We start from the raw sequence: 26,160 nt of genomic DNA on the forward strand, positions 1-26,160 counted from the left end.
GCTGGAAAACATGGGCTTGCAGCAGGCAGATCAGAAGTGAATAGGCACATGAGAAAATGTAGCAAGCTTTATTAGGGGAGGGAGGTAATTAGTTTGATTTATAGCCTGGCCCTTCCAAGGGTTCACTGTCGGTCAGGTTGATTATTACAATTTTCTGCTGAAGAAAAAAATGAAACTCTAACAGATTGCCTCTAATTTCCTTTTTCCTGCCTCCTAGCTCTCCGTGGTGGAATATGATCCTGGCACCCACGACCTGAAAACTCTCTCCCTCCATTACTTTGAGGAGCCAGAGCTGAGGGTAGGTATCCTAAGGCTTGCGAAACAAAATAAAAAAATTTATTCTACAAGCACCTTAGAGACCAACTAAGTTTGTTATCGGTATGAGCTTTTGTGTGCACGCACACTTCTTAAGATAGTATCTGAAGAAGTGTGCATGCACACAAAAGCTCATACCAATAACAAACTTAGTTGGTCTCTAAGGTGCTACTGGAAGAATTTTTTAAATTTTGTTTTGACTATGGCAGACCAACACGGCTACCTACCCGTAACTAGAACTAAGGCTTGCACTTTAAGTTTTGAAGCTGCTGTGGGAGAAGCTGCCACCTGTTCTCTTTCATAGCCAAGGGACATTGTCAAATCTCTTGCAACCCCTGAGACTCTTAAGGCAGCTGCTGGAATTCCTGTGTGGTGATGATGATGATGATTTATTATTTCTACCCTGCCCATCTGGCTGGGTTTCCCCAGCCACTCTGGGCGGCTTCCAACAAAAGATTAAAAATACATTAAAACATCAATCATTAAAAATTCCCTAAACAGGGCTGCCTTCAGATGCCTTCTGAACGTCAGATAGTTGTTTATTTCTTTGACATCTGATGGGAGGGCGTTCCACAGGGCAGGCACCATGACCGAGTAGGCCCTCTGCCTGGTTCCCTGTAACTTGGCTTCTCCCAGTGAGGGAACCACCAGAAAGCTCTCAGTGCTGGACCTCAGTGTCCGGGAACGATGGGGGTGGAGATGCTCCTTCAGGTATACTGGACCGAGGCTGTTGAGGGCTTTAAAGGTCAGCACCAAAACTTTGAATTGTGCTCGGAAACGTACTGGGAGCCAATGTAGGTCTTTCAAGACCGGTGTTATGTGGTCTTGGCGGCAGCTCCCAGTCACCAGTCTAGCTGCCGCATTCTGGATTAGTTGCAGTTTCCGGATCACCTTCAAAGGTAGCCCCACGTAGAGCACATTGCAGTAGTCCAAGCGGGAGATAGCTAGAGCATGCACCACTCTGGCGAGACAGTCTTTGGGCAGGTATGGTCTCAGCCTGCGTACCAAATGGAGCTGGTATCCCTCTGTCTCCCTGTCCATCTCACCTTCATCTCAGTATTCATTCAAAGCAGCAGCTATTGGAAAGGTGAGCAAGTGCCTGAAATAGCGAGCCATTTTGACCTGTTTGCTTTTTCAGTTAGGAGTGGGCAGCCTTTTGCAGCTGTCCTCCCTTGCGGGGAGCCCCTCACTTTGAATGGCAGCTCTCCATTTGTCAGGGAACGCAACCAAGACTTCTCCCTTCCTGAATCCCTTGCAACTCTGTGCTCATGCCAGACTCCCTTGTCGCATTTGGGTTGAGAGGCACCATGTATTCCAGACCCAAGGGAGCACAGCAGAATAAAAGGAAGGGTTTCCTGCTCCCTCTGTGTCGCCCTGCCCGGTACTCATGGCCTGCTTTGTCTCTCCCCCAGGATGGCTTTGTGCAGAACGTCCACATCCCCAAAGTGCGTGTGGACCCGGATGGGCGCTGCGCGGTGATGCTCATCTATGGCACAAGGCTGGTGGTGCTGCCATTCCGCCGAGAGACCCTGACGGATGAGCACGAAGGCGTCATGGGAGAAGGGTAAGGGCTGCCAGAACAACCAATACTCGACTGAGGTAGCATTTTAAATAGTCAGGGTCTCAGAATGAGAGTCCATCAAGGCTACGAACAGCGGGACTGTTGTGGCATCCAGTCCACTTCCACTGTGCCAACCTGCTTCTCCCGGCTACATCAGAGTATCTTGCACAGTGATGTGCCCGTGTGGAAGGAATCTCAGCCATGCAGTAAAACTCTCGTACAACAGCTTCGATTCTACCGTACAGCCGCAAACAAACAGTTCAGCCAGGAGAGAGCGAAGACATGATGCTTCTCCTGTCGCAGCCAAAACAGAAAGTAAAAACGTTCACATAACAAAGATGCAAACACACCTGCAGTCGTCATTTCCCCTTGAGCTGTTAACCCTGGGTATCCTCACAGGGTGGCATTTAGAGGAGAAAGGGGCTGCGGTGCAGGGCGGGACAGTCAGAAAACTGCAAGTAAGGGCTCAAAGCAAGAGTAATTAGTGCCGCATTGCCAGTTTCTCATCTGTGAAATGGGTACCTTGTGCAGCTCGTGACAGTTTCTCAAGTGTGCCCCTTGGGAACCCTGGAGTGTATTTGGCCTCTGTGAACTCTTGTTGCAGCCAGAAGTCAAGTTTTCTGCCCAGCTACATCATTGACGTGCGGGAGCTAGACGAGAAGCTGCTCAACATCATTGACATGCAGTTCCTGTATGGCTACTATGAGCCCACCCTACTCATCCTCTTTGAGCCCAACCAGACCTGGCCTGGGTATGTCTTGCCTTCCTCCTCCCTCTCTGTTGTTAGCTTTGCCCCAGAACAACTGCTGGCCAGCTAGCCCCCCGTCACAAGAAAACAAAACTGGCACTGCAGCTCAGTGCTAGAGCATCTTTTTTGCATGCAGAAGGTCTCCAGCCTGAAATTCTGGAGAGCTGCTGCCAATCAGTGTAGGCATTACTGAGCTAGATGGACCGACAGTATAACTTGGTACCAGTATGTGGCAGCTTCCTGTGCTCCTCTGTGTCTGCCTCGAAAATCTAAACTCAGTCTGCAGATAGCCAAGGGAGAGCTGTGGGTCTCAGTACGGATGACTCCCACTGTTGTGTTAGGAAATGAGCTCTGGGGCTGGAGGGAGTCTGGTGCCCTTTGCCAGACGTGGTATGTCAATTCTGGGACAAAACCTGGGGCTTTTGCTTCCACTTCTGTCCCCTTCAACGTTGTTCCCTCCCAAGCACCATCTGACACTTCATTATTTTATATATATATATACATTTTTTTTTGTTTTTTTAAACGTATCATTTCCAACAATAATATAACATAATTTCTTATCTTATACAATGTTTCAGACTTCCGTCAACATCTCTGATGATTTTCCGTTCTTTATCACTTATTCTGCATTTCTTAATTTCTCTATTACTCTTAATTGTCACTAACTAGTAATTCTCCTCATAGTCTTTCTTGCAATATTTCAAATACAGTGGTACCTCGGGTTACATACACTTCAGGTTACATACGCTTCAGGTTACAGCCTCCGCCAACCCAGAAATAGTGCTTCAGGTTAAGAACTTTGTTTCAAGATGAGAACAGAAATCTCACAGTGGCAGGCAGCGGCAGCAGGAGGTTAAGAACAGTTTCAGGTTAAGTACGGACCTCCGGAACGAATTAAGTACTTAACCCGAGGTACCACTGTAGTCCTCCTTACAAAACTTCTTGCTGACGCTTCATTCTCTTGGAACCTGATGCTGCCAGTTCCCGTTTCTCTCCCCATACCGCTGTCCCCAGTTTCGGCTCACCTTGACCGCACCTGCCCCACTTGCCTAGGCTGTGTGGACAGCGATGTCAAGCAGCCGAGCTCTTTCCTTGTCACTCTTCAGGCGGGTGGCTGTGCGCCAGGACACCTGCAGCATTGTGGCTATCTCCTTGAACATCATGCAGAAGGTCCACCCGGTCATCTGGTCTCTCAGCAACCTGCCCTTTGACTGCACCCAGGCCCTGGCGGTACCCAAGCCCATTGGTGAGAGGAACGGTTTCTTCCCGCTTGTTGTGTGGAGAGGGGGAGGTGGCGCAGGCGCTTGTGCATGGGTAGAACAAGGTGGCTAGAAGCTGTGAAGATCTTTGGGGAGGGAGGGAGGGTGTTCCATTTTGAGTGGAAATCCCAAATTGTGGCAAAGGTGGTTAGACAGTGCAGGGAGGCCCATAACGCACGTAAGCTCTCAAGTTCAGTTGCCAGTAAAGGTAAAGGGACCCCTGACCATTAGGTCCAGTCGTGACGGACTCTGGGGTTGCGGTGCTCATCTCGCTTTACTGGCCGAGGGAGCCGGCGTACAGCTTCCGGGTCACGTGGCCAGCAGGACTAAGCCGCTTCTGGCGAACCAGAGCAGCGCACGGAAACACCGTTTACCTTCCCGCCGGAGCGGTACCTATTGATCTACTTGCACTTTGATGTGCTTTCGAACTGCTAGGTTGGCAGGAGCAGAGACCGAGCAACGGGAGCTCACCCCGTCGCGGGGATTCGAACCGCCGACCTTCGGATCGGCAAACCCTAGGCTCTGTGGTTTAACCCACAGCGCCACCCACGTCCCAGTATCTCCCCTTAAAAAGAGATCTTTGGAAAAGGCACGCACCTGAGACCCTTGAACAGCCTCTGCCAGTCAGAGTAGGTGATAATGCGCTAGATGGGCTAGCATATTTTTCAGATAGGGTGTGTGTTCTGGACAGCAGCCTCCCTTACTCGGAGGACAATGTAGACAAGCTCACTTTCCACCAGCTTGAACCCTGCGGCTCAAGAGTGACAACTCCGTCTTGGCCTAACTCTCCTCTCCCCTTCCTCCCTCCTCTAGGCGGAGTTGTGATCTTTGCGGTGAACTCATTGCTGTACCTGAACCAGAGCGTGCCGCCTTACGGCGTGTCCCTCAACAGCCTCACCAACGGCACCACCGTCTTCCCGCTAAGTAGGCCTCTCTGCTTTCCTTCCCTTCTATCAAAAAGAAGGTCTAAAGCGCTTCATATTATAAAGATCCCTCAACAGTGCACAATATGAAAACAACACACCTTAAAACAAAAATGCAACCTAAAATCAACAAAACAACACAAAAGCGTATAAACAGATACCAAAACAAGTACAACAGAGATGCATGAAATTCGTACTCAAAGATCAGGGTCCAGTCTCATGAGCCAGAGAAAGTCTGGGCAAAAAGATTTGCCTTTATAAGACATCTAAAGCAACTGATGGCTGCTGCTCTGCATATGGCAAAGGGAAGGGATTTTCAGTGTCGGGCAACAGCAGAAAAGGCCTGTTTTGGGATCACTGCCCTACAATATTCTGCAGGGTTGTGTGCTGCAAGTAGAATTTCCCCCAGATGATCTTACTGATCTTTACAGGAGCAGGTGATCTTTTACAAAGGTCGTCCGGTCCCAAGTTGTTCAGGGCTCTATATGTTAACAGCAAGACCTTGAACTTGGCCTGGGAGCTGATCAGCAGCCAGTGCGCTCGCTCAACACAGGTGTAAATATGTGTGCCTCCACCTGCCCCACTCTGCAACCTGGCCACTCGCCCCCCCCCCCCCACTTTTTGAAATATGGCAAGCCAAGGTTACCAACACATGAATCACAGTGGCTAAGCTATTCCTGTCCAGGAAAGTGTGCTGTTGGTGTACCTACCTAAATTTGATAATAGGTGCTCCTTGCCACAGAGGTTATTGGATGTTGGCAAGCTGCTGGTGGCCCTGGAGGTATTGCCACTGTGGTCCTGATCCTTATGGGCTCAAACTGAGCAGCTAGCTCTATATAGGACCCTTTCCCTGCCCTACCAGTTTTACTTTCCTGTACCCAAGAGTGGACAGAAAAGGAGAGCAGCGAACTCCTAACCTCGTACCCTTAACCAGATGCTGTTCAACAGAGAATACTACCTGTTATGTCACTTCTGGCGCAGGTTTTAAAACATTGCTTTTATTGGAGAGGCAGGGGTTGGGATAGGAACCACATGGCATCCTTTGCAAACTTTCCAGTGCAACCCTTAATCATTAGGACTAGAGATGTGTACAGTGGTACCTCGGGATGCGAACAGGATCCGTTCCGGAGCCCCGTTCGCATCCTGAATAGAACGTAAGACGCGACGCCGCATCTGCACGTGCGTGGGTCACGTTTTGCCGCTTCCGTGCATGACATCATTTTGAGCGTCTGCGCATGCGCGAGTGGCAAAACCCGGAAGTAACGCGCTCCATTACTTCCGGGTTGCCACGGAGCGCAACCCGAAAGCACTCAATCTGAAGCACATTCAACCCGAGGTATGACTGTACTAGTGTGTGTACACACTTTCAGCTTCTGAAATTCTGCCCCGGTTAGCAGGCTGTGAACTCTCGTTGCAAACCTGGTAAGTGGATAGAACGCTTATAACCCCAAGCAGTACTGTATGAGGGAAAGTGCTCAGACCAGGCTACCTTTCCAAAGGGGACAGCAGCAGCGTCCTGAGTCCTGCCCCTGTGTCCTGCTACTTTGGGCTCTGCTGATGCCTTCCTCCTCTTTACAGGGATCCAAGAGGGAGTGAAAATCACACTGGACTGTGCCCAGGCGGCTTTCATCTCCTATGACAAGATGGTCATCTCGCTGAAAGGAGGGGAGATGTAAGGCTTCGGATTGCTCTCAGGTCACCAGGCACAATTACCTTTGCCAGCTTCCATCAGGGAGCTGTTCTGTTCAGACCTGGGATGTTTCTGCTTACAGAAAAAACAGCTCTGCAGCTCTGCTCACTTGGCCAGGGAAGCTGCTTGCTGCTCCCAGTTCTCTTGGACCGTAAACATCCAGCCCATTGGAAAGAGATTCGGCTTTTGATGTTGTCATGTGTCCCAAGCAGATGCTGTGTTCAGCCACTGAGCCTGTAGCTAAGTCAGGCTGACCTCTTTCTCCCCGGGTTCTGTTTCTGTCCCCCTCAGTGCAGTGAAGTCGGTAATATTTCATGGCTTAGCAGATAAATTTAAAGCCCAAAGACAAGCCTGACACGGGTGATGGAGAGGCAAGAGCACATATTTCTTCAAAGCACCAGAAAGAGAAAGAAGTGGAAGAGAAAATGTTTGCATCTCCTAGCCAATGTCCTATGAAAGAGATTATTGGACACCTGGCTCCAGTCTTGGGCAGGGCTGAGTTTGCTTTAGTTGAATGCATGTTCTTTAAACTTAACTGTTTGCAGTGTCCCTGGTGGGTGGGAGTCGAGTGGAACTTGGTTGCCTGAACAGCTGCAACACTAGGCTTTTTGCTCTTTTTCTTGGGCAACTCATTTCAAACCTCTGGAGCCGGACCCCTTCAGACAACCTAGTTTTGCTTAGTTGCCAGTGTGTGGCAGTTGCAAATTTCAGTTAACGTAGAGGAGAAAAGTAGTCTTCTAGACCCACCTAGGGAGAGTATGGTAGGGCAGCTAAAACAAATAGAAAATCAGCAGTGGGAGAAGGAGTCCAGTGTGTGGTTGGTCTTTTGGCCTTTACCTTGAATTGTGTTGTCTCCCTCTCATAGAATTTTATAGTTGGAAGGGACCTAAAGAATCATCTAGTCCACCCCCTGTGCTTTGTGTTCAGTGAGAGAGGGGCCAGTATCCTGGGGTTGAGCCTCCCCAGGCCACCGCATGTTTGACAGGGCTCCTTGCAAGCTTTTTTGCTCAGACATTGTTTGCCCTCTGTCAAAGGGATCCCTTCACCTGCCTCCCTTCCTCCCTCCCTTACCCTAGCTACGTCCTGACCCTCATCACCGACGGCATGCGGAGCGTCCGATCCTTCCACTTCGACAAGGCGGCAGCCAGCGTCCTCACCACTTGCGTAAGCTCCATTAGGCCGGGCACTGGCAGAGTCAGGGTGGCAGGGTTGGGGGGGAGGTTGAGGCAAAAGCCAGTTGCGTATATGAGATACATGTGATTGCTGAGCCCAATCAGTGGTGCCCCTGCCCTGTTTTGCCTCTGGGCGCCCCCTGCTCCCACGAGGCGATGCCTCTTTGCCCCTTCTCCCACGAGGACTTGTCTGACACTCCATCTCCCCACCCTGTCCCTTCTGCCTTTCGCATCTCAGATGATCACCATGGACCCCGGCTACCTCTTCTTGGGCTCACGTCTCGGCAACTCCCTCCTCCTCAAATACACAGAGAAGCTGCAGGAGACCCCCATGAGCGTTGCCAAGGACCCCGCAGAGAAGCCGGTGAGTTCACCTGGGACCTGGCCTGCCCCATTTACTTAAAGAGCAGCATTGCATTAGAAGCTTCCCCCACCCCCCATTGCAGGACAAACCCCAGACACCCTTCCTGTCCAGTGCTGCTTGAATCTGGCCCAGCCACTTGGTCACAGGATTTTGGCCATTCAATAACCATGGCCCAATGGGAAAACTTATGGAAAATCAATTGGAAATTCACAAATTGTTATACGATTAGAGAGAACTTTCAAAAAATGCAACACCGATGGTACCTAACGCCATGGAAACTTTTGAAAATGTATAAAAATGTGTCAAGTAATTGTTGGAGATGCGGAGATAACTCAGGAACTTTCTACCATATGTGGTGGATATGTAGGAAAATACAGGTATTCTGGGAGAGTATTCATGCAGAACTGCAAAAAATGCTAAAGGTCTCTTTTAATAAAAAACCAGAGGCCTACCTCCTGGGAATAACAGATCTGGATACTCTGCAAAAGAGGAAGGGTATCTTTTTATATGCAACGGCGGCAGCAAGAGTTCTGGAAGAGTAATGAAATCCCCTCTATACAAGATTGGATCCAAAAGCTGATAGAATATGCCGAACTAGATGGTCTATCAGAAAAAATAAAGTATAAATCAAAACAGGAATTTGTCTCAAAATGGGAGGTTTTCAAAGAATATTTGAAAAGTAAATATAGTAGTTTAAATTCTGTTGCAGCATTCGAGGAACTTCAGTAATAGTTGCAAGGTAGAAATAAGAAATTAGATATATTAAGAAAAAGTTTAATTATGATAAAAGCGTGTATTGGCTATAAGTAATATGAAATCAAAATATGGACTAGACAGGAGGTTGGGTCTTTAGTGTTAAGACCAATTTATGTTTTATTGTTTGTTAAGAAAATTATGTGTCTGTGGTTATTCCTGTGTGTAATTTGGTATTTGTGTTTTTTCTTTTTTCTTGCTGTATCAATTTTTTAAAAAAGAAAAGAATCTGGCCCAGCCACAGAGAGCGTTTGGGGGGAGGCATAGGGAAGGGGAGCCCGGTACTTGAGTGGGTGTTGGTTGGAGGGAGAGCAAAGCAGCTGATACACTGACTGCCGTGAATGAATGGAGGTTTCAGTTGGAAACTCTTCACCTGTTGGCTTCCAAGGGAAGTCAGACTTGGTGAGTCCCCTGCCTTTTGTCAGCATACAACTTCCTTCCGCCTGCAGGAGGAGCCTCCTGTCAAGAAGAAACGCGTGGAGCAGACTGCAAACTGGACGGGTAGGTGGCTCTGCCCCAGAGCCAACGAGAGGGGATGCTGGGGGATCCGGTACAAATTACCGGCTCCTGGTGTTCTGGGGAGTGGGTCATAAAAGGGAGGGAAGTGTCGGGATACTGCCGGGGAGACGGGGGCATTTGGCAGGCCCCTAGCTGGCTCCAGCCACCGGCCGGCAGCCGGGTAATCTCCAGTCCAGCATCAATCAGCGGCACGAGCCTCAGATACGTTTAGAGACTCGGCACGCTCTTATCAGCAGAGTGAATAAATCTTCACAACGGAAGTGGCGGACAGAGACATGTGTAAGCATTATTTACAGGTGTTTATTCAGCATAGTTCAGGAACAAAGGAAAAACATGTCTGCTTCCCTTCGTCTCCAGCAAACAGCAGGATAGCAAAAGCAATATACAAACGGAAGTTCCCAGCAAGCCTGTGCTGGAAGTAAACAGGCATGTGACACACAACAGTCATGCCTGCTCCTTTTAAGGTGGAACGGAACTATATCCTAAATGGAAGTACCTAGGAAGAGCTGTTGAGTGGAGTGTGCAAGAGAAGGAAAGCTATGAAGAGGAGGCACAGAGTTAATCCCAAGGCTTCTCCTACCCACATCCTAATGTGTCCTCTGCAGGGGGAAAGTCAACTCCTCAGGACGAGGTGGATGAGATCGAGGTGTATGGCAGCGAAGCCCAGTCTGGGACCCAACTTGCCACCTATTCTTTCGAGGTACCATTTAAATGTAGCTTCTGAGGACAAGATACAAACCTGCTTATGGCAGGCATGCTCTCTTTTCCTGGGGCGACGGAAGAAGGGCAAGAGAGTTGGGAAACTCAGTGCTAAAGACTCAGCTCCTCTTCCCTTCCCCATGCTAGGCCATTCCTCTGAGCTGGCAATGGATCAAAGCACACCTGGAATCAGAAATGCTTTGGAGTCTCCCATCCTTGCTCCTCTGCCCAGAGCTATTCCTTGAGCAGTAGGTAACCCACGTGCCTTTTCTGTTTCTCTCTCCTCCCCCAACACTGACAGGTTTGTGACAGTATCCTGAACATCGGTCCCTGTGCCAACGCCGCCATGGGGGAGCCGGCTTTCCTTTCTGAAGAGGTGTGCACTTGGCTGGGTCCTTCTCTGAGCTCTGGGTGTAGGGCCAGGGTCCGGTGCCTGAAGAAAGAACCCTAAGACGGGTGGGGAAACGTGCTAGGTTTGGCCCTTGTGCCCTCCCAAGGGGTTCTAATGGCACGGAGGAGCTTGCAAAGGGTTCCTGCAGGAAATCAAGGACACTTGCTGTGGAGTTGCTGGGAGTGAGGCTAGCTCACCACTCTCAATCACCTAACAGCGTCTGTCTGTCTGTCTTCAGTTCCAGAACAGCCTTGAGCCCGACCTTGAAATCGTAGTGTGCTCAGGATATGGCAAGAACGGCGCCCTCTCGGTTCTTCAGGTGAGCGAGCAGGTGAACTGCTGGGGTGGGAAGCGCAGGGATTGCACTGTGCGAAGGCCTGCGTCGGTGAGGAGAGTCTGGCGCAGGTCAGGTACCAGTGCTACAGCAGCAGCGGCATGCCCTAGGCTTACCAGGGCTGCCCCAGAGATCAATGGAGCAGCCTATAAACACCTAGGAACAAGTAGGTGGGTGGGGGTAACACACAGGAGGAGGAAACCAAGCCTGATGAGGAACGGTTGAAGGAGCTGGGTATGTTTTGCCTGGAAAAGAGGAGACTGATAGGAGATATGAGAGCCATTTTCAGGTATCTTAAGGGCTGTCACATGGAAGATGGAGAAGGCTTCTTTTCTCCTGCTCTGGAGGGCAATGGCTTCAAGGTGCGAGAAAGGAGATTCCGACAAAACGTCAGGAAGAACATCAGTTCAGCTTCTGAGTCCCTTTGTGGTCTTCTCCAGACTTTGGCCTGCTGCTGTGCCCAGCTGTGTTCCAGCTTTTAACAACCTTTCTAATGTTCCAGCTTTTAACAACCATTTTGGCATTTACCCCTCTGTCTTGCAGTTGTTCAGAGGGCTCTTCAAGTCTTCCGGTGTCTGACTTCTCAACTTCCTTAGTATCATATTTTCTAGCTTGGCTTATATACGATATTTCCATTTCCACTTCCAGTCTTTTAGCCAATCAAGACCTGCTATTTCACACCAGACCTATTTTTCTTCATGGATCTCCCTTCCACACAGTGAGACAAACAGGCCCTTTGAGGTGCATACTTGGTTTACCTGCCCAGAAATTGTACAACTGCAAGGGAGCCTGCCTTGAGTGCTGGAGCCCTAATTTCAGGGGGGCGCGACTGGTGTGGTCGCATTGGGTGCTGTGCTGCAAGGGGCGCCACAACAATGCTGTAGAATGTAGCACAAGAGACAGGGAATGTTGAATTTAAAAATTGCACCGGGCACCACTGAAACTTGGGAGCCCAAAGTCTGCCACTGCCTAATTTCTTTTATACACACACACATACACATTTTTATTAATTTTTTAACTTATTAATTCCAAGTCATACAATATTTTTGGACTTCCGTCAACGCCTCTGATGATTTTCCGTTATTTGCCACTTATTATGCATTTCTTAATTTCATATTACCTTTAATATCCTTAACTAATGATTCTCCTCATTGTCTTTTTTGCAATATTTCAAATAATTCACCTTACAAAACTTCTTTCAAACCTACTAGCGTGATCTATTCATCACAACTGCTTTTCAAATAGTTCGTAAATTTACTCCAGTCTTCTGAGAATCTCTGGTCCCGCAGGTTTCGAATCCTTCCTGTTAGTTTATCTAATTCTGCATAGTCCATCAGTTTCATCCTCCATTCTTCTTTCGTTCTTCTTGGTTCCATTTTTGTGCCAATAAAATTCTTGCTGCCATCATTGCATATAAAAACTACAATCCTTTCTGTTTATATCATCTCCTACAATGCCAAGTAAAAATGCTTCTGGTTTCTTAATAAATGTATATTTCAACATCTTTTTCATCTCATTATATATCATTTCCCATAAGTTTTTCACTTTTTTACATTCCTACCACATGTGATAAAATGTTCCTTCTTTTTCTTTACATTTCCAGCATTTATTACTAACTTTATACATTTTAGCTAATTTCACAGGCGTAATATACCACCTATACATCACTTTCATCACATTTTCTTTTAAGGCATTGCATGCAATAAATTTTAATCCTTCTTTCCACAGTTTTTCCCAGTCTTTTAACTGTATATTTTACTCAAATTCTTTGGCCCAATGTATCATAACTGACTTTACCTCCTCATCTTTCAAATGCAATTCAAGCAGCAATTTATACATTTTAGACAAAGTTTTACATTTATTACTCAATATCTCCATTTCAAATTTTAATTTGTTTTCATCAAATCCTTTTCCCTTAAAACCCTGTTTAAACATTTCATTGACTTGGCGGTAGTGCACCCAATCATTCACATATTCTTTAACTTCTTCATAGGGTTTCATTTTCCGTTTACTCCATTCTTTTTGTATTAATTTTCCATATGTAACCCAATTCTTGCTCATATTTATCTTTTTCACACTCATTGCTTCTAATGGAGATAATCACTGCGCTGTTTTACGTTCTAATAGGTTTTTATGTTGTTTTTGTTTAGTCGTTTAGTCATGTCCAACTCTTCGTGACCCCATGGACCAGAGCACGCCAGGCACTCCTGTCTTCCACTGCCTCCCGCAGTTTGGTCAAATATAGGTTTTTATACCTATCCCATATTTCAAATAGAGATCTTCGAAATGTATGGTTTGCAAGCCACTACCTAATTTCTTCCTTCCTTCTCAACAGAAAAGCATCCGCCCTCAGGTGGTGACGACCTTTGAACTCCCAGGCTGCTATGACATGTGGACCGTGATCTCGCCCCAGAAGACGGAAGAGGCAGCGGTGTGTATGGCCTCTACTTCCCAGGGGCTTTGAGCCACCTTCTTTTGAGGAGGAGGATTTCCTTCCAGCCTCTCTCCCACAAAGGCAGAGGCTCTGTGCACTTGTGACAGCATCACCCTGGCCCACCCTCTTCTCCCAACAGGAGGAAGACGCCCAGGGAGAAAGCGCAGAGAAGGAGCCGGCCCCGCCAGAGCCTGCTGACGACGGGAAGCGGCACGGCTTCCTCATTCTGAGCCGGGAAGACTCCACCATGGTGAGTGCTGGCATTTTTCGTTGGGCATGGCCCCGAGTGCACTTTGGAGCTTGGCTGAGTGTGCTTCAGTGACTAAGGGGAAGGCAATTGGCAGCTCAAAGGGGCTGTTTTGAGGGAGATCAGCCGAGTGGGCTGTGTCAAAGAGGTTGCGGGGTGTGCAGATCTGCCAAGGGCTGGCAGCATGAGAAGAAAGCTGGAATTTGCTCTGCCCCTTCACTCTGGCCCTAATAATAATAATAATAATAATAATAATAATAATTTATTATTTATACCCCGCCCATCTGGCTGGGCGTCCCCAGCCACTCTGGGCGGCTTCCAAAAAAATATTAAAATACTGTAATACATCAAACATTAAAAGCTTCCCTAAACAGGGCTGCCTTCAGATGTCATCTAAAAGTCTGGTAGTTGTTCACTTTGACATCTGGTGGGAGGGCGTTCCACAGGGCGGGTGCCACTACCGAGAAGGCCCTCTGCCTGGTTCCCTGTAACTTGGCTTCTCGCAGTGAGGGAACCGCCAGAAGGTCCTCAGTGCTGGACTTCAGTGTCTGGGCAGAACGATGGGGGTGGAGACGCTCCTTCAGATATACTGGACCGAGACCGTTTAGGGCTTTAAAGGTCAGCACCAACACTTTGAATTGTGCTCGGAATCCCAAAGGATCCACCTCCTCAGAGTATTGCGGAAGAACAATGTCAGTCAACATCTGATGCTCTCCTTCTACCGGTCCACAATAGAAAGTGTCCTTTCATACTGCATCACGGTGTGGGACGCTGGTTTGACATCAACTGATAGGAAGTGCCTACAGAGGGTGGTGAATACAGCACAAGATATTATGGGCTGTCCCGTGAATCCGCTGGATGAAATAGCGGAAGAACGTTGCCTCAGGAGAGTGAGGAAAATTCTCAGGGATGATTCACTTTCTTGATCTCCTGCCCTCGGGCAGAAGATACAGAAGCATGATTAGTCACACCAACAGGGTAAAGAATAGCTTCTATCCATGGGCTGTTAGGCTGCTGAATGAAAAGATAACAACAGGGCAACTGACTTTCGGGTTTGGTGGGTGTGTGTCAGTAAATGAGGGGAATTAAGACTAAGAGAGCTGAGTGGGGGGTGCTCCTGTAATCTCACTGTATACAAGTTGTACAAGTGACAATAAAGTATTTCATATTTCATATTAATTATGGGGTGGCATGACTCCACACACACCTTGCTTTTTCCGGGGGCAACCCCTGTATGATCTCCCTCTTGGGAATATTCCCTGCAAGGGCACATGGGTGTGACTGTTTCTTCTTTGCCTCCCCCCTCAGATCCTGCAGACGGGCCAGGAAATCATGGAGCTGGACACCAGCGGCTTTGCCACCCAGGGGCCCACTGTCTATGCCGGCAACATTGGCGAGAACCGCTACATCGTCCAGGTGTCTCCCCTGGGAATCCGCCTGCTGGAAGGAGGTGAGTGCAGCTGGAGGTCTCGATCTTGGTTTTAAAGGCAGCCGTTCTGGGAAAGAGCCCTTGGCCTAGAAACTGAATCAATAGGCAGGGGAAACGGTGGAGGTTGTTGAGAGAGACTTGAGCAGACATACTTTTGAAAGCACCACGGATTCTGGGACTGTTGGTGTCCGGGGTGGGGGCCATTGGAGGGCAGCCTGAGCTACCGCCAGGGCTTGGTCTGCCTTTCAGCTGCCTGTGTCTCTGCCTCACAGTGAACCAGCTGCACTTCATCCCAGTGGATCTCGGCTCGCCTATCATACACTGTGCCGTGGCCGACCCCTATGTGGTGATCATGAGCTCCGAGGGGCAGGTCACTATGTTTGTGCTGAAGAGCGACACCTACGGGGGCCGGACACACCGGCTCACATTACAGAAGCCGCAGCTGCATCACGTGAGTACGAGCTGTAAGCATAGAATCATACAATAGAATTGGAAGGGAGCTTGAGGGTCATCTAGTCCAACCCCCTGCGATGCAGGAATCTTGCCCACAGCCGTCCCTAGATGGGCTTGAACCACCAACCTTTGGGTTCACAGCCAGACACACTGACCCATTGCACCAGGAGGGGGCCACAGTCCCTTAGAACAGCATTGTGATTATCCCAGACTCAACCCTGTGCTCTGCAAACATTAGCTGCTTGTTATACAGAGGGCTTCGCAGTCACATCTCATCACGGAAACTCAAAATCCTGTGTCTGGTTCTGCAGCTCAACCACAGAGCATTTGTTTTACTCGCAGAAGGCCCATGGTTCAGTTTGTGGCATCTCCAATCTGTTTTGTTTTACAAGGAAAGGATCCTAACCCTCCTCCACCAGGGCCAGGGCCTTTTCAGTGATGGCTCCGACCTGGTGGAATTATCTGTCCCACAAGACCAGGGCCCTTCAGGATTTAACCTCCTTCCGCAGGGCCTGTAAGACATAGCTATTCCGCCTGGCTTTTAATTTGAATTTAGCCTGATCTTTTATTCCCCTTCCTTCCCTCCCCCTCCCCTTTTTATGAAGATTACCCGCTCTGGGATCCCACAGCTAATTCTCCCCTGGTCTCCTTGCTGGCCCAAATAGGACTAATTTAGCCAGCTAGCCCTGGTGATCACCTAATGCTTATTGGATGGATTTCCCCCCTAAATTGATTTTTGAATTCTGAATTTATTGTTATTCACATTTTATACTGTATTTTATTTTATGTTTTTTGTTGTATCAATTAAGTGTCTTAAATTTGTTGTTAGCCACCCTGAGCCCAGTTTTTTGAACTGGGAACGGCGGGGTATAAATAAATTTTTAAAATTGTTATAACCCGTATAGTTAACTTGCAGAAATACATTTGAAAACACTGAGCAGTGCCTGGCATGGTGAGGCTCTTATCACCCCTTCTTCTTGGCTAGCAGTAGCAGAAGACGTTGTGCAAAAAACATTCACGTTTGCTCAGTTTGCATAGCTTATTAGTGAGGTCTCCAAATGTGTATCTTGTAACAATGAAGGAGCACAGCCTGCTTTCAGCCGAGGTTCTTGGCATAACCAGATTCTGAGTCTGCTTCCATGCTGCTCAGTTAAGAGCAAGTCATCCTGTGTCTTGCTCTGAGGCAACCTGTTGTCACCCCTCCAGCAATCGAAGGTGATTGCGTTGTGTGTATACCGGGACGTCAGCGGCATGTTCACCACTGAGAGCCATTCATCCAGCTCCCGGGACGAGCTTTCCTTGAGGACTCAGTCAGAATCTGAGGCTCCCATCCAGGACATCAGGTGGGTCTTGAGGCATGGCGAAGAACTCTGGGAAGGGGTAGGGATTTAGCCATTTTGTGTGGGAGTTTGGGTTGTAAAATAGGGGTTGTGAGATGGTTGTTTTGGGTTTTTAAGGCTTTTCTGCGTAGGAGGTACATTGGATGGGTAAAAGTACAAAGGGGTAGTTTGCTTAACTAGTTTTGCATGGAAGGGCCAAAAGTTCGTCTTAGGAACCCAGCAATTCGGAAATAGAAACTTAATCAGTACTCCCCTGTTCCGATTGCTTAAAAGGTTGAAAGGGGGAGTGAAAATGTTGTATATAAGTCATGCTAGAAGATAAGTTAGGCAGCAGTCCTAATCATACCCAGTATTGGAAGTAGGCTGGGCCACTTCATCCAGGTTAAAGGACTGTCTGGTAGAGACAGTGAGAGGAAAATAAAAGATATCCACTTGGTCGTGGCGGTTCACTTAATACAGTGGTTCTCAAACTTGTAGGACCAGTGGGCAAGTATGATGGGAGTTGTAGTCCAACAGCAGCTGGAGACCCAATTTGAGAAATACCGGCTTAACAGGAAGTAAGGATTGGATTGGCTGGTTTGTTTGCCTTCCTCCTCTCTCATGGTGCAAGCTACAGCCTGCACTGTCACACCCGTTCTTTCAGGTAATTGGGGAGGTGTGCTCAGTGAGGAGATGAGAGAATTCAAAGCACCTTGTGTAGGTCCTGAGTAAAGAATCAGATACCTACTTGTGAGGACAGTAGCAGGAGAAATTCTCAGCTGGCCCTCAGTTTCTTTGGCCCTCAGTTTTGTTCAGCCCTTTAGTGATGCTCCATCTGGGACTTCATTTAAGCTTTGGGCCCATGTGCTGCCTACAAAAGTTTTGAGACCTGCACTGTAATCTTGCTGTGAGTGGGCCCGTTCTTGGATCAGGCTTTGCAACAGCTGCCCAGGTGTCTGAAACATAACTGCCTTCCTCCTCCTCTCTTCTCCCATGTACAGCAACACAATAGACGATGAGGAAGAAATGCTGTACGGTGAATCCGGCACCTTGTTTAGTCCCACCAAGGAGGAGCCGCGCCGCTGCAGCCTGCCCCTGGCCGACAAGGATCCTCACCAGTACAAGGCAGAGCCCTCTCACTGGTGTGTGCTGGTCCGGGAGAACGGTGCCATGGAGGTGAGGCCCACGCAGTGCCCGGGGCAGCGGGAGTGAGCCAGTCTCAGCCGGGTCCCTCTTGGCCCCTGCTACTTTCTCCCTCTTTCTCTCTCATGTAGATCTACCAGCTGCCTGAATGGCGCCTGGTCTTCCTGGTGAAGAATTTCCCCATGGGGCAGAGGGTGCTGGTGGACAGTTCCTTCGGGCAGCCTGCCAGCCAGGGCGAGGCCAAGAAGGAGGAGGTGGTCCGTCAGACCGAGATGCCGCTGGTCAAGGAGGTGCTGCTGGTGGCCCTGGGAAATCGGCAGAGCCGGCCGTACCTGCTGGTGAGCTCTGAGGGGGGGTGGGGGGGTCCGCTGTGCGTAGAGTTATCTGTGTTTCCCGTCTGCTTGGATCTGAAGCACGTAGACATTTGGATAGACGTGCAAAGCAGCCAAGCAGGAAACCCAGTAAATCAAGACACCAGCCCTTCTACAAGTTTGGCCCCCTGGTTTCAAGTGATGGTGATACTGGGGCAAATGGTTTCTGCACAATAAGTACCGTATTTTTCGCTCTATTAGACACACCTGAGCATAAGACACACCTAGTTTTTAGGGGAGGAAAATAAGAAAGCAACGCAAAGCCTCCTGAGCGAAGAGGGAGCGCTCCTCCCTCTTCGCTCAGGAGGCTTTGCGGGGCTCTCCCTGAAGCCAGGAGAGCAAGCGGGATCGGTGCGCACCGATCCCTCTTTCCCTCCTGGCTTCAGCGAAAGCAAGCCTCCTGGCTTTGCCCCCACCTCCCGCAAGAGCCGTGCGCTTTTTAAAGGGAGCGCTGCTCTTGGGGGCTTTTGTGGGAGGTGGGGGGAAGGGACAGAGCTGCGTGCTCTGTCCCTTCCCCCACCTCCTGCTAAAGCCAGGGATAGCCGCGTGAAGCCTCCGCAGGGCAGCTGGGAGCCTTCATCCCGCTGCCCTGCAGAGGCTTCGCACGGCTAAGCCAGAAGCTAGAACAGCTCCCTCTCGCTGTTCTGGCTTCTGGGATAGCCGTGCAGCCTGCATTCGCTCCATAAGATGCACACACATTTCCCCTTCCTTTTTAGGAGGGGAAAAGTGCGTCTTATAGAGCGAAAAATACGGTAGGTGCAATTGCTTTTTGTCTGGTGCTCGAAGAGGGAGGGAGAGAGCCAATTTCTTGGGAATGCCTGGGCTCTTCCCTGATCATGTTACAAGGTGTGTTTCCTGATCCCCACCCCTTGAGTGCTCGACACACATGTGGCTATCTCCCACTTGGCATGTTGAGGGATAATGGGATTGATGCCCGCATTCTCCACCAGCAATCATCCTCGGGGAAACTATAAGCCAATGGCCCTCTGGATGTGGCTGGATTACAACTCACATCATCTTTGACCATGCTGGCAGCTGAGGTTTGTGGGAGCTGGAGTCCAGAAACACCTGGAGAGCTCCTGAGACCCTTTGCCCTAAGTTGTCATTCACTCACTGCGACTGCTCACTCCCTGCTCTTGTGGGAGGAATTGAGGGAGACACCCACTGATGCACCACCCTCCCCACCTCACCTGGGGCTCGGGGCTTTCATACTGAGGAGGACCAATCAGAATCCCTGCAGGGCTGAGCGTCTAATTCATAGTGCTTACCTTGCCCTGTCCTCAAAGCTGCTTGGTCAGTTGAGACTCACATTATCCCCACACTGAGCCTACAGTGGGGATAATTGAAAGTGATGGTTTAAACCTTTAAAGCCCAAACTGGTGTCTGGGATGCCATTGCCTAAAGGACTGCCTTTGTCGGTGTGAGGTTATCCAGCGTTCAGCATCGTCATCTCAGGCTCAGCTCTCTGGTCTCCCTGTAGTGAGTAGCAGGAGTGGGGCCTTCTCTGCAACAGCACCTTGATTGTGGCATTCCCTCCCTGGGGGAAAATCACAAGAGTGCGTGCTGTCTGGCTTTTACAAATTCTTTTCGCTAAGGGGAGAGTTAATACCATGGGAGAGCTGCTGTAATCAAGGTTTCTGATGAAGGATCCAGGAGCTTAGAGGACCATAAGGGCTACAAGGCGGGGTCATGGCAAGGCCTTGGCACTGTGGTTCTTTTTGCCCCAACAATGAGCTGTGTCCCCATGGCCTGAGAGTGCTCAATCTGTTGATGCAGTGAGCCAAGGCACAGGGTGAGGCTCACTTTATTTCTCCACCCTGTTGACAGGTCCACGTGGATCAAGAGCTGCTCATCTACGAAGCTTTTAACCACGGCTCTCAGCTGGGCCAGACCAACCTCAAAGTGCGGTTCAAGAAGGTAAGAGCCACTCTGCCTTCTCCCCAGGCCACTGGAACGCTGCAGTCTCCCTTGCAGGCTTCCCTCTGCACTCGAAGGGAAGGCTTCCCCACTGACCTCTTTCTGCCCTTTGACGCCCTTTCCCTTCCTTCCAATCAGGTTCCCCATAACATTAACTTCCGGGAGAAGAAGCCCAAGCCGTCGAAGAAGAAGCCGGACGGCGTGGGTGGAGAGGAATCGGGGGCTGCCAGGGGGCGGGTTGCCCGATTCCGCTACTTTGAGGATATCTATGGATACTCGGGGGTGAGTCTCGCGGAGGAGTCACCCTTGGGAGATTCTCAGGAGAAGCGTTTCTCTTTGGGGAGTTGGGCAAGGGCGTTCTCTTCCCGAGGCTTTGCGGAACCTCTGCCTACCAGAGCAGGCACTACTGGCCTGGTGCAGGAGAAGGCTGTGCTCACGTGCAGCCCCGGGTCCTGATTGTGTTTGCATTTCTTCCCAGGTGTTCATTTGTGGCCCCTCCCCACACTGGCTGCTGGTAACGTCTCGGGGGGCCCTACGCCTGCACCCCATGACCATAGATGGCCCCATCGAGTCCTTTGCCCCCTTCCACAACGTCAACTGCCCCAAGGGCTTCCTCTACTTCAACCGGCAGGTAGGCCTGGCCTGGCGACAGAAGCTTGGATGGGATGCCTGCCTTATTTCTTTCATTTGCCTTCTGCCTGCTACGTTTGAGGCAGCTCACTCTACACCTGAGCTGCTGCTGCCGAGAGAAGATCTATCCGCAGGTGAGAACAAGGCCTTGTCTGTGTCCTCTGCTACAGGGGGAGCTGCGCATCAGCGTCTTGCCTGCCTACCTTTCCTACGACGCACCGTGGCCCGTCCGGAAGATCCCACTGCGCTGCACCGCGCATTACGTATCCTACCACGTGGAGTCCAAGGTAGGGCTGTGTGGAGCGGGACCTTCAGCAGGGCCTTCTTGGTGGTGGGGAAGTGGAGTCCTCCACTGACACAACAAGGCCTTCTGCTCAACTCACACCCCCAAATGCCTTAATGAATCTGCTCCCTCCGGCAGGTCTACGCGGTGGCCACCAGCATCAACAACCATTGCACCAGGATCCCCCGCATGACGGGCGAGGAGAAGGAATTTGAGACCATCGAGCGAGGTGGGTGGCTCGCGGCTGTTGGAAAACGCCGCCTCCTCTCTGCGGAGGAGAGGTCTTTGACTTGAAGAGTCGGCCCCTTGTGCTGGGCAAGTCTTGAGGTTGGGCTGCGAGATGGAGGGAGACAGGCTGTGGACTCCTCTCTCTTCCACCACAAAGGGCCACCCAACCCCTTGGTTTGCCCTCCAGAACAAAGCAGTCTGACTTGTTCCGTCTAAATCACTCTTGCTTTCTCTGGCTGGTGGTCGTTCTCCAGGGTCTCAAGGTGGGGAAATAATAATAATAACAATAATTTATTATTTATACCCTGCCCATCTGGCTAGGCTTCCCCAGCTACTCTGGGTGGCTTCCAACCAAATATTAAAATACAGTGATGCATCAAACATTAAAAGCTTCACTAAACAGGGCTGCCTTCAGATGTCTTCTAAAAGTCAGATAGTTGTTTATTTCCTTGACATCTGATGGGAGGGTGTTCCACAGGGCGGGTGCCACCACCGAGAAGGCCTTCTGCCTGATTCCCTGTAACTTGGCTTCTCGCAGTGAGGGAACCGGCAGAAGACCCTCGGTGCTGTCTGGGTAGAATGATGGAGGTGGAGACACTCCTTCAGATATACTGGACCGAGGCCATTTAGGGCTTTCAAGGTCAGCACCAACACTTTGAATTGTGCTCGGAAACATACTGGTCTTCCACATCCCCTGGTGCCTGATATTTGACTGGAGATGCTGGAGGCCTGGGCAGCCGAAGCAGGTGTGCGCTCTCCGTGATGAGCCATGGCCCCTTGTGCCCCCCTCCTCTGCCCAGCTGGGTCTGATGGTGATGCCAGCTGCATACCTGTTTCTCCCTTTGTCTCTCTCTCTCTCTCTGATCCCCACCTCCAGATGATCGCTACATGCACCCGCTGCAGGAGGCCTTTTCCATCCAGCTGATCTCTCCAGTCAGCTGGGAGACGATTCCAAATACCAGGTGAGGAGGGTGCTCAGCCCTTGGGCTTGTGGCAGCAGGAGCCCAAGAAAGCTCCTTCCCAGGCAGCGGCAGGTGGGGAAGATCTGGTGCCTGGTTGGGTTCCAGGTGGGGAATATCAGGAGAGCCTGGCGGTTGCTGCTGGATCAGAGCAAAGGGCCACCGGGTCCAGCCTCCGTTTGCCTTCAGGGGCCATTCAGATGCAGCCTAGAAGCAGAGCTGGAAAGATTTAGTTCAGTGGTCTCCAAGGTTTTTGGGCCTCTGTCCACTTAGTTCCCCAGTGCTCCCTACCCTACAAAAAGCATTATTCAGAACAGCAGCTTGCATAACCCACTAAGGAAGAGAAAAACACCTTGGGTGCATTATTCAGTCTTGGGGAAGGGGAAGAGGCTGCCTTCTCTTGCTGCAGAGCCTGCACTCACTCTATGTGGGGCTGGCCTTAAGACTGACCCAGAAACTCCAGCGGGTGCAGAATGCCGCGGCGAGACTCCTTACATGGTCCTCACCATGGGATCACATTCACCCGGTGCTATACCAGCTGCACTGGCTCCAGGTGGAGTACAGGATCAGGTTCAAGGTGCTGGTTTTAGCCTTCAAAGCCCTATACGGCCTAGGACCCTCGCACCTATGGGACCGCCTCTCCTGGTATGTCCCACGGAGGACCTTACGGTCTTCAAACAAAAACATCTTGGAGGTCCCGGGCCACAGGGAGGTTAGCCTAACCTCAACCAGAGCCAGGGCTTTTTCGGCTGTGGCCCCAATCTGGTGGAACGCTTTGTCACAAGAGGCTAGGGCCCTGCGGGACTTGACATCTTTCCAGGCCTTTGGCCAAGGCACAACCTGACCCCCTCCTTTGGTCATCCTCACAGAACTCTTGCCCAATGGTTGCCATGAATTTGCTTTTGAATTGATTTTAGAATGTTGTATTACTTTTATTGTTGTTAGCCGCTCTGAGCCCGGCTTCAGCTTGGGAGGGCGGGATATAAATAAAAAAATATTATTATTATTATTATTATTATTATTATGGCACCCAGAAGGCAGCTTGGCCTGGCTCCCCCTCCATCCTCTCCTGCCCTTTTTCAATCTGCAGGATCGACCTGGAGGAGTGGGAGCATGTGACCTGCATGAAGACGGTGTCCCTCAAGAGTGAGGAGACCGTCTCTGGCCTGAAGGGCTACATCGCCGTGGGGACCTGCCTCATGCAGGGTGAGGAGGTGACCTGCAGGGGCCGGGTGAGTCGGACAACGCTGGGCGCTTGAACAGGAAGGCAACACAGCCGGGGGCTTCTTCTGCACAGTTCCACCCATCCTTCTCCCACAGTTCCTGCCTGCTGCCTTCACAGGCCCAGTCCTTGGTCCAGATTTCCCCAGTTTGGACATGTTGGACTCATTCATCCATCTGGCGAACTGCGTGTTTTGCTGGCAGCCTCTCCCAATTTGGGCTGAGTGGTGGCATCAGGATCCAAGGAACACAATTGCAGAATCATAGAGTTGGAAGGGACCCTGAGGGTCATCTAGTCCAACCCCCTGCAGTGCAGGAATCTCAGCTAAAGCATTCATGACAGATGGACACCCAACCTCTGCTTAAAAACCTCCAAGGAAGGAGAGTCCACAACTTCCCAAGGGAGACTGTTACATTATCAGACAGCTCTTACCATCAGAAAGTTCTTCCTTGTGTTTAGTCAGAACCTTTCTTGTAACTTGAATCCATTGGTTCAAGTCTTACCCTCCAGAGCAGAAGAAAACAAGCTTGCTCCCTCTTCCATGTGACAACCCTTAATATATTTGAAGATGGCTATCGTATCTCCTCTCAGACTCCTCTTTTCCAGAATAATTATACCCAGCTCCTTCGACTGTTCCTCATCAGGCTTGGCTTCTAGATCCTTGATAATCTTGGCTGCCCTCCTCTGCACACGTTCTAGCTTGTCAACATCCTTCTTAAATTGCAGTGCCCAGAACTGGACACAATATTCTAGGTGTGGTAGGACCAAGGCAGAATAGAGCAGGACTACGATTACTTCTGTTGATGCAGTTTAGAATAGCATTTGCTTTTTTGCTGCAGCCTTATGAACTGGGGCTAGAAACCCCTGTTTGTGCCTCCAAGCTTTTCCACTGTGCTCTGAAGAGGGTCTTGTATGTGTTCTGGGTTCTACAGCGGGTGCATGGAGAAGTGAGGCAAAGACCTGAAGGCTCAAAAGCGGAAGTTACAACTCCTTAGTTGTGAACAGGCAAAGTTCTGCTCTGTGCCAGCTAATCAAAAAAGTAAATTATAGTAATAATCCAAACCGCCCTGGTTATGTAGGATGACTCTCCCTCCCTTGCTCCCCTGCCCTCAGATCTTGATCATGGACATCATCGAAGTGGTTCCAGAGCCTGGGCAGCCCCTCACCAAGAACAAGTTCAAGGTGCTGTATGAGAAGGAGCAGAAGGGGCCCGTTACTGCTCTCTGCCACTGCAACGGCTACCTGGTGTCGGCCATTGGCCAGAAGGTGAGCAGGGCCTGGAAGAGGCAGGTGGGATGCCGCCCTCGGGGGCTTATTCAGTGTAGAATGTGGATTCGTTGCTCCTAAACACTCTGCAGCCATCCTTGGGGTGGAAGCTTCTGTCACCCTTTCAGTGTAGGTTATTCTGACATACATAGGCGGTTACGATTATGCCCTCAGGGAGCTGCAATTATTCCTGTTAATTCATAATATTGTGTGTGTGAGTTTGTGTGCACGATGTTGGCATGGGAAGTTGGGAAGTTACAGAAGGTAGTTTGAGCACCTCAAGTTGAAACAGGATAGTAACCCCCAGGCTGCAAGGAGATGGTTCTGTGACATGGACTTTATTTATAGAATGTAGACTTGGGGGTGTCTGGAAAGGAGACCTCTTCTTCCATTACAGTGGTATCTCAGGTTAAGAACTTAATTTGTTCCAGAGGTCCGTTCTTAACCTGAAACGGTTCTCTTAACCTGAGGCGTGCTTTCGCTAATGGGGCCTCCTGCTGCCGCTGTGCTGCTGGCGTGCGATTTCCGTTCATATCCTGGGGCAAAGTTCTTAACCTGGAGCAACCACTTCCTGGTTAGTGGAGTTTGTAACCCAAATTGTCTGTAACCTGAAGCATCTGTAACCCGAGGTACCACTGTACTGCTTTTATGTAAAAGCTTTCTGTATCGCTTTTCAGAGAGTTTTCCAAGGTGTGCTTTACAGAATGAAGATAAAGCGCAAATCAAAAGGGGTGGTTAGAGTGCAGAAGTGCCTTGCAGGGCTGGTAAGGTGAGCCTTCTGTGGTTTAGAGAAGGAATTGCTGAAAAACAGAACTTGAGGCATCAGCAACATGGTACAATGGAAAGATGGGGAGAAGAACCAACCCAGACCCTGTGATCATCATCTTGTGTTTTTGTCTGCTACTGTGTTGTGCATTTTTGAGTTTTTATATTGCAAACTGCCCTGTGATCCTTGGATGAAGGGCGGTATAGAAATTCAGTAATAATTTCCCAAATAATTCCCAAATAAATGGGAAGTGAGAGATGAGGTGGGGAGAAGGGGCTTCCTGTCCCCTTGCCCCCTGCCTGGGCTGAGCCCTGGTCTCCCTCCCTCCTGCAGATCTTCCTGTGGCGCTTGAAGGACAATGACCTGACAGGCATGGCCTTCATCGACACGCAGCTCTATATCCACCAGATGATCAGCGTCAAGAACTTCATCCTGGCAGCTGACCTCATGAAGAGCATCTCGCTGCTCCGCTACCAGGAGGAGAGCAAGACTCTCTCCCTCGTCAGCCGGGTATGGGGCGTGGACCCTTTCCTAGAGGGTTGGCAGGGTGGGGCCTGCTTGAGCCCTGCCCCACCTGGCTGACTTCTCCTTCTCTCTCGCCTCCAGGACGCCAAACCCCTGGAAGTTTACAGTGTGGACTTCATGGTGGACAACGCTCAGCTGGGATTTCTCGGTGAGCAGCCTGAGCGTGGCATTGGGGGAGCCCTTTCAGGAGGGTTCAGTCCAGCAGCCTTGGCTCTGCCCCAGGTTGATGGTGTTGGGGGC

General features: G+C 50.0%; 1 protein-coding gene across 1 annotated transcript in view; it reads left to right on the plus strand.

Moving 5' to 3' along the window:
• The window catches only part of CPSF1 (cleavage and polyadenylation specific factor 1), a 39,044-nt gene that overhangs the window by 8,188 nt on the left and 4,696 nt on the right, over positions 1 to 26,160 (plus strand). Inside the window, exons 5-33 of the mRNA XM_081012484.1 lie at positions 218 to 298; positions 1,728 to 1,879; positions 2,481 to 2,627; positions 3,731 to 3,870; positions 4,697 to 4,807; positions 6,385 to 6,478; positions 7,573 to 7,660; positions 7,907 to 8,032; positions 9,235 to 9,286; positions 9,910 to 10,004; positions 10,305 to 10,379; positions 10,633 to 10,713; positions 13,064 to 13,159; positions 13,302 to 13,412; positions 14,718 to 14,859; positions 15,111 to 15,289; positions 16,498 to 16,634; positions 17,612 to 17,786; positions 17,885 to 18,091; positions 19,952 to 20,041; positions 20,180 to 20,323; positions 20,520 to 20,672; positions 20,842 to 20,958; positions 21,093 to 21,183; positions 22,060 to 22,144; positions 23,232 to 23,373; positions 24,477 to 24,629; positions 25,729 to 25,905; positions 26,002 to 26,068. Of these exons, the coding sequence (XP_080868610.1) occupies positions 218 to 298; positions 1,728 to 1,879; positions 2,481 to 2,627; positions 3,731 to 3,870; positions 4,697 to 4,807; positions 6,385 to 6,478; positions 7,573 to 7,660; positions 7,907 to 8,032; positions 9,235 to 9,286; positions 9,910 to 10,004; positions 10,305 to 10,379; positions 10,633 to 10,713; positions 13,064 to 13,159; positions 13,302 to 13,412; positions 14,718 to 14,859; positions 15,111 to 15,289; positions 16,498 to 16,634; positions 17,612 to 17,786; positions 17,885 to 18,091; positions 19,952 to 20,041; positions 20,180 to 20,323; positions 20,520 to 20,672; positions 20,842 to 20,958; positions 21,093 to 21,183; positions 22,060 to 22,144; positions 23,232 to 23,373; positions 24,477 to 24,629; positions 25,729 to 25,905; positions 26,002 to 26,068 (3,508 nt within the window). The remainder of the gene's footprint in view (positions 1 to 217; positions 299 to 1,727; positions 1,880 to 2,480; positions 2,628 to 3,730; positions 3,871 to 4,696; positions 4,808 to 6,384; positions 6,479 to 7,572; positions 7,661 to 7,906; positions 8,033 to 9,234; positions 9,287 to 9,909; positions 10,005 to 10,304; positions 10,380 to 10,632; positions 10,714 to 13,063; positions 13,160 to 13,301; positions 13,413 to 14,717; positions 14,860 to 15,110; positions 15,290 to 16,497; positions 16,635 to 17,611; positions 17,787 to 17,884; positions 18,092 to 19,951; positions 20,042 to 20,179; positions 20,324 to 20,519; positions 20,673 to 20,841; positions 20,959 to 21,092; positions 21,184 to 22,059; positions 22,145 to 23,231; positions 23,374 to 24,476; positions 24,630 to 25,728; positions 25,906 to 26,001; positions 26,069 to 26,160) is intronic.

Source organism: Podarcis pityusensis (assembly GCF_964106645.2).
Source record: "Podarcis pityusensis genome assembly, chromosome: 7".
Taxonomy (NCBI): Eukaryota; Metazoa; Chordata; class Lepidosauria; order Squamata; family Lacertidae; genus Podarcis; species Podarcis pityusensis.